The following is a 13,199-nucleotide window of genomic DNA, read 5'->3' as shown; positions in this document are numbered from 1 at the left end:
TTTTTCTGTTCCAAATTTTTTATTTTTCAAAGACCTTGGGAGGCTTCAGTGTTATTCAGCCTGAGGTTACAAGTGGCCTGGCTGTACTTTTAGTTTCCATACAATAGCTCTACAGAGGTATTCTGAATAATAAGACATCTCCTGAGGTCAAAGCATGCCAAAGCTGTGCTGTAATTACATGACAATTACCTTTAGGTTACAGGGCATCTTAAACTAATGAGGCTGATGCATACAAATGACTTTCTGCCATTGCAGTAGGTGCAAATGTCCAAAGTATAAAATGCATGCCCTGTGAGACCACCGTATTTCTAATGACAAAACAGACAATACTGTGATTAAATAACTCATATTTACTCCACTGTCAGGTGATTTCCATTTACTGTCTACTGCTGTGAGACTACAAATTCTGTATTTTTATGCATCCACTAACGATTAGACAAAGTAATTGTTTCCTAAGTTACACATGAGTCTTGACTAAAGAGTTCCAGGTCCAAGTCCCACATTTCAAAGCTTAAGTCAAACAGGTCATGATCTGCCAAATGCATTACACGCCAATTATACACAATTATACATCTACTTTTTACACTAGGCTGAAAAGCCACTCCTCGCTATGAACCAATCCAGGTTAGTTATTGGTATCTTGGGAACATTAAGACAATGGCTAACATATTTCCTATTTCAATTTAATACGTAAAGATTTGAAGGGATCCATAAGTTGCATCGAGCGACCCCTGGCAGGATTTTCATGGAAATAATTTTTGTGCAACAACTCTAACAAATGGACAAAAAAAACAAATCAGACAGAGTAATCACAAAACCTCCTTGAAAGAAGAAAAATAACAGTTACAGGCTAAAATATGAGGGTATTATTTTTCCCTGTGTAAGGCTGAGGTTTAGTTTGGAATCTCTTATTACGTCCACTTGTCCTCTTGCTTTAGTGGAGCAAAATATGAAAATAAATAACTGATCACATGATAAAAACAACAGGAAAGATCAGCAGCTAATTGACTGTCACTGGCTTCTTATTCTGGTTTGTGTACATTGTCATACTTGTAGTGTTTTAATGTATAAACACCTTAAAGTGGTGGCTTGCACTGCCAGAGGCACTTTTCTTCCTGAGTCTGCTTGGCTTCTGCTGGCTTGATCCATTACCTGTAATGTCAGCTGCTACATGTTTTATGGTGTAGATTTTATAGACTATATAACATTGTGTACATATATATGTACACAAAGTCTGGTAAAGTAAACCATGGGGGGACCACCACGACAATGTTTGTTACAACAAACCTAAGCAGACACTTAAATCAACCTCAGCCAGTTGAACTTTTTACAGAAGCTAACAAAGCTCAGTATCAGCCAGAAGCTAGCAGCCTCGGTATTAGTAATGGCTCAAAATAGTCAAAATAATTGAAAAATTGTTTTGTTATACAATATATTCTGCACCTGCTATTACGTGGAAAGTTAAAATATATCAGGGACACGCGGGTGTACAGCAACTCGTTTTCAGTTAATCAGTCGCAGTACTGGTCGCAGAGCACTTGGAGAAAAATTGGAATTGGCCAAGAAAATTTCTGTCAGTCCAGGTCAAAGAAAAAGAAGAACAAAAACCAAATAGAACTTTGAAGTTGGATTAATTGATTTATACATTTATTTTAATGTAAGGGAGTTTTTTGCAGGTTTTTGGATTTGGCTCAATAAATATCAACAGTGGACAGAACTGAATATTTATTTATTTATTTATTTATTTTCATGGGCAGCTGTGTTTTCCCTTTATGATATAATTACACCAACAGCTAATAGGTCCACACATAGTGACCTCGCTCACACATGCACTCTCGCTCCGCCTAGGTCCCTTTACAGCCACCCATTGGAGGAGAAGTCCCGCCTCAGTTGCTGACTCTCGGCCTCTGTGAGCGGCTGAAGAGGTGATCGACAGGAGCCACCGTGGAAACCAAACCACTCCATCGCCTGCTTCAGAGCGGGAACTCCCAGCTTCCTAGTCACCTAGCAACACAGAGCTTTAATCAGTCTTCATATACAGTCAGATCCCTAAATATTGGGACATTGACACAATTCTAACATTTTTGGCTCTATACACCACCACAATGGATTCCAAATGAAACGAACGAGATTTGCTTTAACTGTAGACTGTCAGCTTTTATTTGAGGGTATTTACATCCAAATCAGGTGAACGGTGGACAGTGACAATTAAAACAGTTTGCAAATGCGCCTCCCACTTCTTAAGGGACCAAAAGTAATGGGACAATTGGCTTCTCAGCTGTTCCATGGCCAGGTGTGTGTTATTCCCTCATTACCCCAATTACAATGAGCAGAAAAAAGGTCCAGAGTTAATTTCAAGTGTGCTGTTTGCATTTGGAACCTGTTGCCGTCTACTGCTAAGATGAAATCCAAAGAGCTGTCAGTATCAGTGAAGCAAGCCATCATTAGGCTGAGAAAACAAAACAAACCCATCAGAGAGATAGCAAAAACATTAGGCGTGGCCAAAACAACTGTTTGGAACATTTTCAAAAAGAAGGAACGTACCGGTGAGCTCAGCAACACCAAAAGACCCAGAAGACCATGGAAAACAACTGTGGTGGATGAACGAAGAATCCTTTCCCTGGTGAAGAAAACACCCTTCACAATAGTTGGCCAGATCAAGAACACTCTCCAGGAGGTTGGTGTATGTGTGTCAAAGTCAACAATCAAGAGAAGACTCCACCAGTGTGAATACAGAGGGTTCACCACAAGGAAGGCCAGATTAGAGTTTGCCAAACGACATCTAAAAAAGCCGTCACAGTTCTGGAACAACATCCTATGGACAGACGAGACCAAGATCAACGTACCAGAGTGATGGGAAGAGAAGAGTATGGAGAAGGAAAGGAAGTGCTCATGATCCTAAGCATACCACCTCATCAGTGAACCGCCATGACACTTCCAGCGCCATGCTGGAAGTGTCATGGCGTGGGCACGTATGGCTGCCAGTGGAACTGGTTCTCTTGTATTTACTGGTGATGTGACTGCTGACAAAAGCAGTACGACGAATTCTGAAGTGTTTCGGGCAATATTATCTGCTCATATTCAGCCAAATGCTTCAAAACTCATTGGACGCCGCTTCACAGTGCAGATGGACAACTACCCAAAGCATACTGCAAAAGCAACCAAAGAGCTTTTGAAGGGAAAGAAGTGGACTGTTTTGCAATGGCCAAGTCAATCACCTGATCTGAATCCGATTGAGCAAGCATTTCACTTGCTGAAGACAAAACTGAAGGGAAAATGCCCCAAGAATAAGAAGGAACTGGAGACAGTTGCAGTAGAGGTCTGGCAGAGTATCACCAGGGATGAAACCCAGCATCTGGTGATGTCTATGTGTTCCAGACTTCAGGCTGTGATTGACTGCAAAGGATTTGCAACCAAGTATTAAAAAATGAAAGTTTGATTTATGGTTCTTATTCTGTCCCATTACTTTTGGTCCCTTAAGAAATGGGAGGCACATATGCAAACTGTTGTAACTCCTACACCGTTCACCTGATTTGGATGTAAATACCCTCAAATAAAAGATGACAGTCTGCAGTTAAAGCACATCTCGTTCGTTTCATTTGGAATCCATTGTGGTGGTGTATGGAGCCAAAAATGTTAGAATTGTGTTGATGTCCCAATATGTATGGACCTGACTGCATATCCCATATGGATGATGTTGTGCTTTGCAAAGCTTTAAACTTAGACATTTTCCCTATTCGTGATTTATATTTGACGGCTGAAATCCACCTGTACCACATGCCACTTCATACTGTAGTGAAGATGATTTTATGATTTAGACTGTAGAGCAGTGACATTTACCACCACATTTACCTTAATGCACACTTACAGAGCCTGAGACATGCTCAACAGCACCTGCCTTCAATTCAGAACAAATCAGAGTGACATACAGTGCAAAACTGACATTTAACCTGATGCTACAAAGATATACAGTGGGGCAAAAAAGTATTTAGTCAGCCACCGATTGTGCAAGTTCCCCCACTTAAAATGATGACAGAGGTCAGTAACTTGCACCAGAGGTACACTTCAACTGTGAGAGACAGAATGTGAAAAAAAAATCCATGAATTCACATGGTAGGATTTGTAAAGAATTTATTCGTAAATTAGGGTGGAAAATAAGTATTTGGTCACCTCAAACAAGGAAAATCTCTGGCTCTCACAGACCTGTAACGTCTTCTGTAAGAAGCTTTTCTGTCCCCCACTCGTTACCTGTATGAATGGCACCTGTTTGAACTCATCATCTGTATAAAAGACCAGAGGTGGGACCAAGTCATTGTTTTGCAAGTCTCAAGTAAGTCTCAAGTCTTTATCCTCAAGTCTCAAGTCAAGTCTCAAGTAATGTCAGGCAAGTCAGAGTCGAGTCTCAAGTCACTGGTGTAAAAGTCTGAGTCAAGTCACAAGTCTGAAACTTTGAATTTCAAGTCCTTTCGAGTCTTAAAAAAAAACAACGAAAAAATAATGTTGCAGTTATATGCTAAATGTAAATATTAGACCATGTAATTTTAAAATCTGTGTTTTTCTCAACACATGACAAAATAGTGAACTTGGAAAATATACACAAATTGTGAAATTGCACCTCTTTAAAATGCAGCTCAATTAAACCTAGCTCCAAGAATAATTTTCACCAACGGTTCTGAGATAAGCTGCATGTTATTCTTGGATGCGGTTGTAGGACCAGCTTTAAAATCGCATGACAAAAATATCATACACATTAAAAAAAACTGTATCACCAACGTAGCCTGGACAACATTTGCTAGTTAGATGAAGTCAGCTATCTCATCTTAGCATATTTATATGCATATTTATAATCATACGGTTCTTGGAGTGAGTGCATACACTCATGAAGTTTAGTAACTTCAGGTCACTGCAACAAGCCCAGGTACAGTTTACCGACGGATGGGTACAGGACCTTGAAATGCACCGTGTAGAACGAAAGACCATCGTACGTATCATAAGTTTACCAGTCTCACAAATCGTCGTCATAAATACACATTCCTTAACCGTTTATTAATAGGACCTTTGAGCTCAACGGTAATTAATTAGTAGTGGAAATAATTTCTGGTAGCATCACAGAAATGTAGCAGTGACAACAATATTGTATGCTGTAATCGTACTGGGCAATTAGTGATACAAAAAACCTGTTTTATCCTGTGAATAAAAGTATATGTTTTTGTCAATGTACCATAATAACAGAAGCGAAACGCAATATTGTGTCAGGACAATTCACTATTTATGCACAATAAATAAAGGAGCATAGCGCGACAATTTCTGTTCAGCGCCAGACTTGCTTGTAACCTATGTCACTAATTATGTTATGAAAATGACGTATTAACTACTAAAAAACACTGACCTTCGTGTAAATGCTTGGAGCAGACTAACCTGTGAGCTGGAGGGTTCTGGGACGTTATATTTGATCTTTGAATGGCTGCAATCCAGGCCATCCGTCGCATCTTTGTTACTTCGGAAACATGGCTCGAACAATTTCTCTTCAACGACGTAATCCGATAACAACCGATCTCTTTACCCGTCGGCTTCCCGTGGCTGTCATGCGACCGGCTATTGCAGTTAATAATACAACGGCTTCTTGACATTTTTGTGTTTCTTTTTATCGCTGTATAACTGATTTTAATTGAAAGCCTGCGTGCGCTAGTACCGCTTGCCACGAGTTCCCAGAATCCTTTGCGGTTCTACCCGTGAATGACGTCACATTTTCAATCTCTATATAATATGCATGTTAAATTTTATATTTGGGGTAAAATATCAAGTCTTTTCAAGTAAACCGGTTCAAGTCCAATTCAAGTCCCAAGTCATTGGTGTAAAAGTCCAAGTCAAGTCACAAGTCTTAGAACATTTTTTCAAGTCAAGTCTAAAGTCATAAAATTAATGACTCGAGTCTGACTCGAGTCCAAGTCATGTGACTCGAGTCCACACCTCTGTAAAAGACACCTGTCCACAGCCTCAAACAGTCAGACTCCAAACTCCGCCATGGCCAAGACCAAAGAGCTTTCGAAGGACACCAGGAAAAGTATTGTAGACCTGCACCAGACTGGGAAGAGAGCCTCATGCTATGGGGCTGTTTTTCTGCCAAGGGGACAGGACGACTGATCCGTGTTAAGGACAGAATGAATGGGGCCATGTATCGTGAGATTTTGAGCCAAAACCTCCTTCCATCAGTGAGAACTTTGAAGATGAGACGAGGCTGGGTCTTCCAACATGACAATGATCCAAAACACACCGCCCGGGCAACAAAGGAGTGGCTCCGTAAGAAGCATTTGAAAGTCCTGGAGAGGCCTAGCCAGTCTCCAGAGCTCAACCCCATAGAAAATCTGTGGCGGGAGTTGAAAGTCCATGTTGCTCGGCGACAGCCCCAGAACATCACTGCTCTCGAGAAGATCTGCATGGAGGAATGGGCCAAAATACCAGCTACTGTGTGTGCAAACCTGGTAAAGACCTATAGTAAACGTTTGACCTCTGTTATTGCCAACAAAGGTTATGTTACAAAGTATTGAGTTGTATTTTTGTTATTGACCAAATACTTATTTTCCACCCTGATTTACGAATAAATTCTTTACAAATCCTACCATGTGGATTCATGGATTTTTTTTTCACATTCTGTCTCTCACAGTTGAAGTGTACCTCTGGTGCAAATTACTGACCTCTGTCATCATTTTAGGTGGGGGAACTTGCACAATCGGTGGCTGACTAAATACTTTTTTGCCCCACTGTATATGTATATAAATATACATGGCGCAAAGCCAAGTTAAAGCTAAACGTACCTGCCTGGAGTCACAGCTAGCAGATTATTACAAAACACGATGGTTAATCATTCCTGTGTTTTGTGGCAATTACATCACTTATTCTTGCACAAAATCATTTGCTACTTTACTGACTGAGATACTTTCATGACTTATGTAAGCCAGCCAGTGTTTCTGTTCAGATATCATTTTTCTGGCAAGAAGAGTAGCAAGCTAAGGTTAGCCAGCTAGTTAAGTTAGCTGTACCATTTGTGTCCCTGGAAAAATCCTCAGCATTTTTTTACTCCATCATGTCCAGTTATAACAGCGATTACAAGAGGTACAAGCTGGCTTTCGCAGAAGCAGTTAATGCACTAAACAGATCTTTACCCTGCGAATGATCATCAAATAAAACCTTGAATTACAAGAGCACAAGGCTGTCTTTACCATTGCTCTTGCTGCTGCATCTGCACGGAAAATGCCACAACAGATTTCCACAAGATTGAAACTGGAATACCACAGGGTTGTGTTTCTCACCTTTTCTATTCCTCTTCACTACTGATTTTGTTATAAGGAGGTGAGTCAACTGTTGGATTGCTTTGTAGAGAAGCTAAACATGTTGTAGACCTCAACCAGATCAGAGGACTACAGACTGGGTAGTGCATATACAGATTCTCATTCATATCAACCAAAGGCAGGTAGAAGAGGTGAACAAGTTCTAGTACTCTGGAATCTATTCACTGCTGATAGTATGGTTGACTGGACTGTCATCGGCTAAGTGGACAAAGCCTTAAGTATACTATAATGACTGGAACTGATCTGTGCATCTGCCTCTCTAAACTCAGCTACAAAAATATGTCTTATCAATTCAGTAGCTGTGCCCACTGTCCTGTATGCATGAGAAACATGGAGAGCAATGGAAAACATTTCCCAAAACCTCAACAAACTGCAACAACACAGCCTGCAAAGGATTTTTAAGATCTCTTACTCGGACTGAGTTACCACACTGACACCATTACTTAGTGATTTCAATTAGAAGGACACATCCTTCACCTACAGTGGCTTGCAAAAGTATTCGCCCCCCTTGAATCTTCCCATATTTTGTCACATTACAGCCACAAACATGAATCAATTTTATTGGAATTCCACGTGAAAGACCAACACAAAGTGGTGTACACGTGAGAAGTGGAACAAAAATCCTACATGATTCCAAATATTTTTTTACAAATAAATAACTACAAAGTGGGGTGTGCATAATTATTCAGCCCCCTTTGGTCTGAGTGCAGTCAGTTGCCCATAGACATTGCCTGATGAGTGCTAATGACTAAATAGAGTGCACTTGTGTGTAATCTAATGTCAGTACAAATACAGCTACTCTGTGATGGCCTCAGAGGTTGTCTAAGAGAATATTGGGAGCAACAACACCATGAAGTCCAAAGAACAAACCAGACAGGTCAGGGATAAAGTTACTGAGAAATTTAAAGTAGGCTTAGGCTACACAAAGATTTCCCAAGCCTTGAACATCCCACGGAGCACTGTTCAAGCGATCATTCAGAAATGGAAGGAGTATGGCACAACTGTAAACCTACCAAGACAAGGCCGTCCACCTAAACTCACAGGCCGAACAAGGACAGCGCTGATCAGAAATGCAGCCAAGAGGCCCATGGTGACTCTGGACGAGCTGCAGAGATCTACAGCTCAGGTGGGGGAATCTGTCCATAGGACAACTATTAGTCGTGCACTGCACAACGTTGGCCATTATGGAAGAGTGGCAAGAAGAAAGCCATTGTTAACAGAAAACCATAAGAAGTGCCATTTGCAGTTTGCCACAAGCCATGTGGGGGACACAGCAAACATGTGGAAAAAGGTGCTCTGGTCAGATGAGACCAAAATGGAACTTTTTGGCCAAAATGCAAAACGCTATGTGTGGCGGAAAACTAACACTGCACATCACTCTGAACACACCATCCCCACTGTCAAATATGGTGGTGGCAGCATCATGCTCTGGGGGTGCTCCTCTTCAGCAGGGACAGGGAAGCTGGTCAGAGTTGATGGGAAGATGGATGGAGCCAAATACAGGACAATCTTGGAAGAAAACTTCTTGGAGTCTGCAAAAGACTTGAGACTGGAGCAGAGGTTCACCTTCCAGCAGGACAACGACCCTGAACATAAAGCCAGGGCAACAATGGAGTGGTTTAAAACAAAACATATCCATGTGTTAGAATGGCCCAAAGTCCAGATCTAAATCCAATGGAGAATCTGTGGCAAGACCTGAAAACTGCTGTTCACAAACACTCTCCATCTAATCTGACTGAGCTGGAGCTGTTTTGCAAAGAAGAATGGGCAAAGATTTTAGTCTCTAGATGTGCAAAGCTGGTAGAGACAAACCCTAAAAGACTGGCAGCTGTAATTGCAGCAAAAGGTGGTTCTACAAAGTATTGACTCAGGGGGCTGAATAATTACGCACACCCCACTTTGCAGTTATTTATTTGTAAAAAATGTTTGGAATCATGTATGATTTTCGTTCCACTTCTCACGTGTACACCACGTTGTGTTGGTCTTTCACGTGGAATTCCAATAACATTGATTCATGTTTGTAATGGTAAAATGGTAAATGGCCTGTATTTGTATAGCGCTTTACACATCCAGTCTTCCACCCATTCACACACACACATTCACACACTGGTGATGGCAAGCTACATTGTAGCCACACCTGCCCTGGGGCGCACTGACAGAGGCGAGGCTGCCGAACACTGGCGCCACCAGGCCCTCTGACCACCACCAGTAGGCAACGGGTGAAGTGTCTGTAATGTGACAAAATGTGGGAAAGTTCAAGGGGGCCGAATACTTTTCCAAGCCACTGCATCTCCTGAACAATTTGCAAAGACCACCATGACCTGGACTCCATAAATGGGTAGACATAAGAAAGGCCAACCAAAAGCTCATTTGAGGTGGATGTTCACTGACGATCTGAACATTGTTGGCATCAGCTGGCTTTGAATGACCGTATTTGTTGGCGATCATAAGCTGCCCTGTGTGCTAACAGGCGTAAGACGAACCAAAGGTAAGGCTAAGGTTAACTTTAAGCAGCTTATGCCGTCAGTGTCTGTTGTTTATAAAAAAAACCTAAAAAAAAACAAAAGAATCATTTGTGTCTGAGAATGAGCGGGCTTTTTTCTGAGTGCACTGGACTTTGCATGAATAGTTCATAGAGGAAGTAACATTTGTTTTGAGTTTAACATCAGATTATCTATAAATACAGCAGAGAAAAAAAAATCAGGTTTGTCTTCTTGGCCCAGAGTGCAATCAGTAAGAGTATTTCAGGCAGAACAGTTTTACCTTTAAGAAATGTGACTAAACCTCCAGTCTGGCACCATTTGTGGGAGTTCATGTCTGTGGTGGATAAAAGCGTGCAATGAGCAGCAGATGGTACTCACAGCGGCATTGGGCTCGATAAGGCGCTGCTGCAGGACTCTGGCTTCCTCCCAACGCCCGGACACACACAGACGCTCCAACTCACATAGCTCCTGGCCCAGCACATTAGCCAGCGCACACACTCCACCGATAGCACCTAGAGACACAAATCAAAGACCGATGAGAGTTCAAGTTTCACTGGTAAAGGCATAATATATATATATATATATATATATATATATATATATATATATATATATATATTAGGGGTGCAACGATATTCGTATCGATATTGAACCGTTCGATACAGTGCTTTCGGTTCGGTACGCATATGTATCGAACAATACAATTTTTTTCAATTTTTTTTTTTTTTTTTTTTTGTGTCCCGTTTGGATCTATAGCCATCAGAATTGTTGTCTTGAGGCCAAGAAAGATGCCAAGAGGATTTATTTTAAGTGGATCATCATATTGGTCCATTTGATTGACCTTTATTATAATTATGAATTTATTTTATTTTCAGTTGCAAACGGGACAGACATGACTGTGGGATAGGACAGGGGGAAAGAATGAAAGAAAGAGGGGGAGAGAAAGAAAGAAAACCAAAGGGGAGAAAAAAAAAAAGAACAATACAAAATTTGTAATTTATTTTATCAACTTTCCTTCTGACGATGCTGTCTGTGTTGAGCGCTCAGTGAATCTGCATTTGACTACTCCGCATAGGATCGAGAGTGCAGCCTAGGCGGAGTAGTCGAACGCAGATTCACTGAGCACTCAACACAGACAGCATGGTCAGAAGGAAGAGCGCAGGGCAAGCTAGCGAGACAGAAGTGGACCTCCCCACCCTCATTCAGATCTGGCGTTTGGAATTATTTTGGTTTTCATGTGACGTATGACCCTGAAGGTAAGCGAGTCATGGACTAAAGTAAAACAGTATGTTGGATGTGCCATGCAATGCTCAATTACATGGGTGGGAGCTAGTGTGTTAGCGCAGTTAGCTCGTTAACGTGTTGGCCGTCTAGCCCCATGCACGGAGCGATCGGCGGTAGCTCGTTAAGGAGAGACAGCTGTTAGCACATGATTCTCCTTATGCTGCTGAGAATATAGCCCAGAAGAAGCGGATAGTATAGCTTTTATTTTGGAAAGAGACATTTCTCTGTAATAAACTCTCTTTTCCAAAGATGAGTGATTCCTCAATCAGATACAGGGCTTGCAATATCGCTAGCCCGACGTCCCGGAGCTAGCGATTTTTTTCAGTCGGGCTACCAAAATCTATCTCTTCCCTGCCCGTCGGGCTATTGTAGGAAAAATATATGTCAATGCTTTTGCATTCTTTCAGAAATGTAGCTGGGTAATTATGTCATTGGCATCGGTGAGCCACTGTCAATATGTGACATATTGAAGTCGCGTTTGAATTTGCGCTTGTTTTTTTGCTTTCACTTTGCAATCGTGCGAACTGTGTATAGAGAGCGACAGCACTGATCTGTGAGTGATGATAATTTGTGCACCAATTCCTCTGACATCGTCTTATTAATCGTTAGCTTACTATGCAAACATGACAAGTGAAATCTCCCGCAGCTTAAACATGTGAGAGGTTGATCGCGCAGAGAATCGCTGAGCTTATGTGAGTGCGTGTGTAAAAGCATTTCAGTTCTGCTGAGCCAAATAAGACAGGTCAGGGTGAAGAAGTGACAGCCAAAGAAAAGCTTACCACAAAACGGAGAAGTTATGACAAATCAGACTATAAGGCAAAAAGAAAGTGCAGCTTTATGGTTTCATGGACAAAAGAATTTCTGTGGCTGCGATATGACGAGCTAAATAACCAGGGCTGCACATAAGTGGTCCGCAGGTGCGCATTCGCTGTCAAAATAAAAAACATGCACAAGGGTTAGGGTTAAATTTAAAAACTGTACTTTTGAGTTAAAATATATATTTATAATTTTAATAAATGACAAATTAAAAATGCATGAACATTTTTTTTGTATCGAAAAAATATCGAACCGTGACACCAAAGTATCGAACCGAACCGAACCGTGAATTTTGTGTATCGTTGCACCCCTAATATATATATATATATATATATATATATATATATATATATACATATATGTATATTAGTTTTTCTTCTTCCCTTTTCCATTCATCTCTTTTTTTAGGAACTGTTATGCAAGGAGATATCTTTTTAACCCTCTGAGTTTAAATACTCTTAGTTTGTAAAATCCTCATCTATAAAGAGGGAAGAAACCAGAATAGTTTTTGCCAGATATAACTTCCTGTTTGCAATTATGACAAAAATCAAAGAAAAGCAGATCTGCCAACTTCCACAAGTTTTATCATATCAGACCTTTTTTTTTTTGCAGTAGTTACAGAGTAAAGTCTGAAGTGTGACAGGATTATTAGAAGGGAGAAAAAATAATCTCCAACACGAAATTGATATTTTTTAGATATTTCTCTCTTTTTCTCTTTGACTACTTGATACTTTCACTGCAACCATTTTTCATTAATAGTCTAGAAGCAACCTTCTTTTTGGGGGGCGCTAGTTCAGACCTCAGAAAACACTAAGGCCATAATGATGTCTTTAGCTGCAAGCATAATCCTTAAAGGTTGTCAACAATAGGCACTTCAGATTTCTGCAAACTAACCTGATGTAGGAGTGAGATGGTATGCTGACAGCTTGTTGTTAAACTATGTTTAAGGCAGAGGTTTGACACGTTTTGTGTGTGGAGTCACTCGGTGCAGCGTTTAGTCCGCATATAAAGCAATTTGCTCGTCTCCGTGTTGCTGACGGTTGAAGATTGATGGCTAGTGGACAGTCTGGGCTCTGACTGTGAAGGTAAAGCTCTAATAAATATTTAGCACCCAATCAGTTGTGAGCCAGTGTTCTCCATCACCACATCGCCGCGTGTCTCTTTCTGTTTCCCCTTCAGAGGGTTTTAAATATTAAATATAGCATCTGTGGGTAGAATTTAGTGTTCAAAGAAATGGAAATGAACAAACCCAACATTCAGTATATCA

The 13,199-nt window shown here is 40.8% G+C and overlaps 1 protein-coding gene across 1 annotated transcript in view; it reads right to left on the bottom strand.

The window, feature by feature from the left end:
* hoga1 (4-hydroxy-2-oxoglutarate aldolase 1) overlaps nt 1-13,199 on the bottom strand; it is a 41,102-nt gene continuing 27,903 nt past the window's right edge. The window contains exons 7-8 of the mRNA XM_086294778.1: nt 10,211-10,344; nt 1-2,004 (exon numbers count right to left, since the gene is read on the bottom strand). Of these exons, the coding sequence (XP_086150904.1) occupies nt 1,855-2,004; nt 10,211-10,344 (284 nt within the window). The 3' untranslated portion in view covers nt 1-1,854. The remainder of the gene's footprint in view (nt 2,005-10,210; nt 10,345-13,199) is intronic.

Source organism: Aulonocara sp. 'chitande type north' Nkhata Bay, linkage group LG6 (genome assembly GCF_057382095.1).
Source record: "Aulonocara sp. 'chitande type north' Nkhata Bay isolate Kocher_YH1m ecotype deep benthic linkage group LG6, A_spYH_male_GT1.1, whole genome shotgun sequence".
Taxonomy (NCBI): Eukaryota; Metazoa; Chordata; class Actinopteri; order Cichliformes; family Cichlidae; genus Aulonocara; species Aulonocara sp. 'chitande type north' Nkhata Bay.
This window is presented reverse-complemented; position numbering and strand designations above follow the sequence as displayed.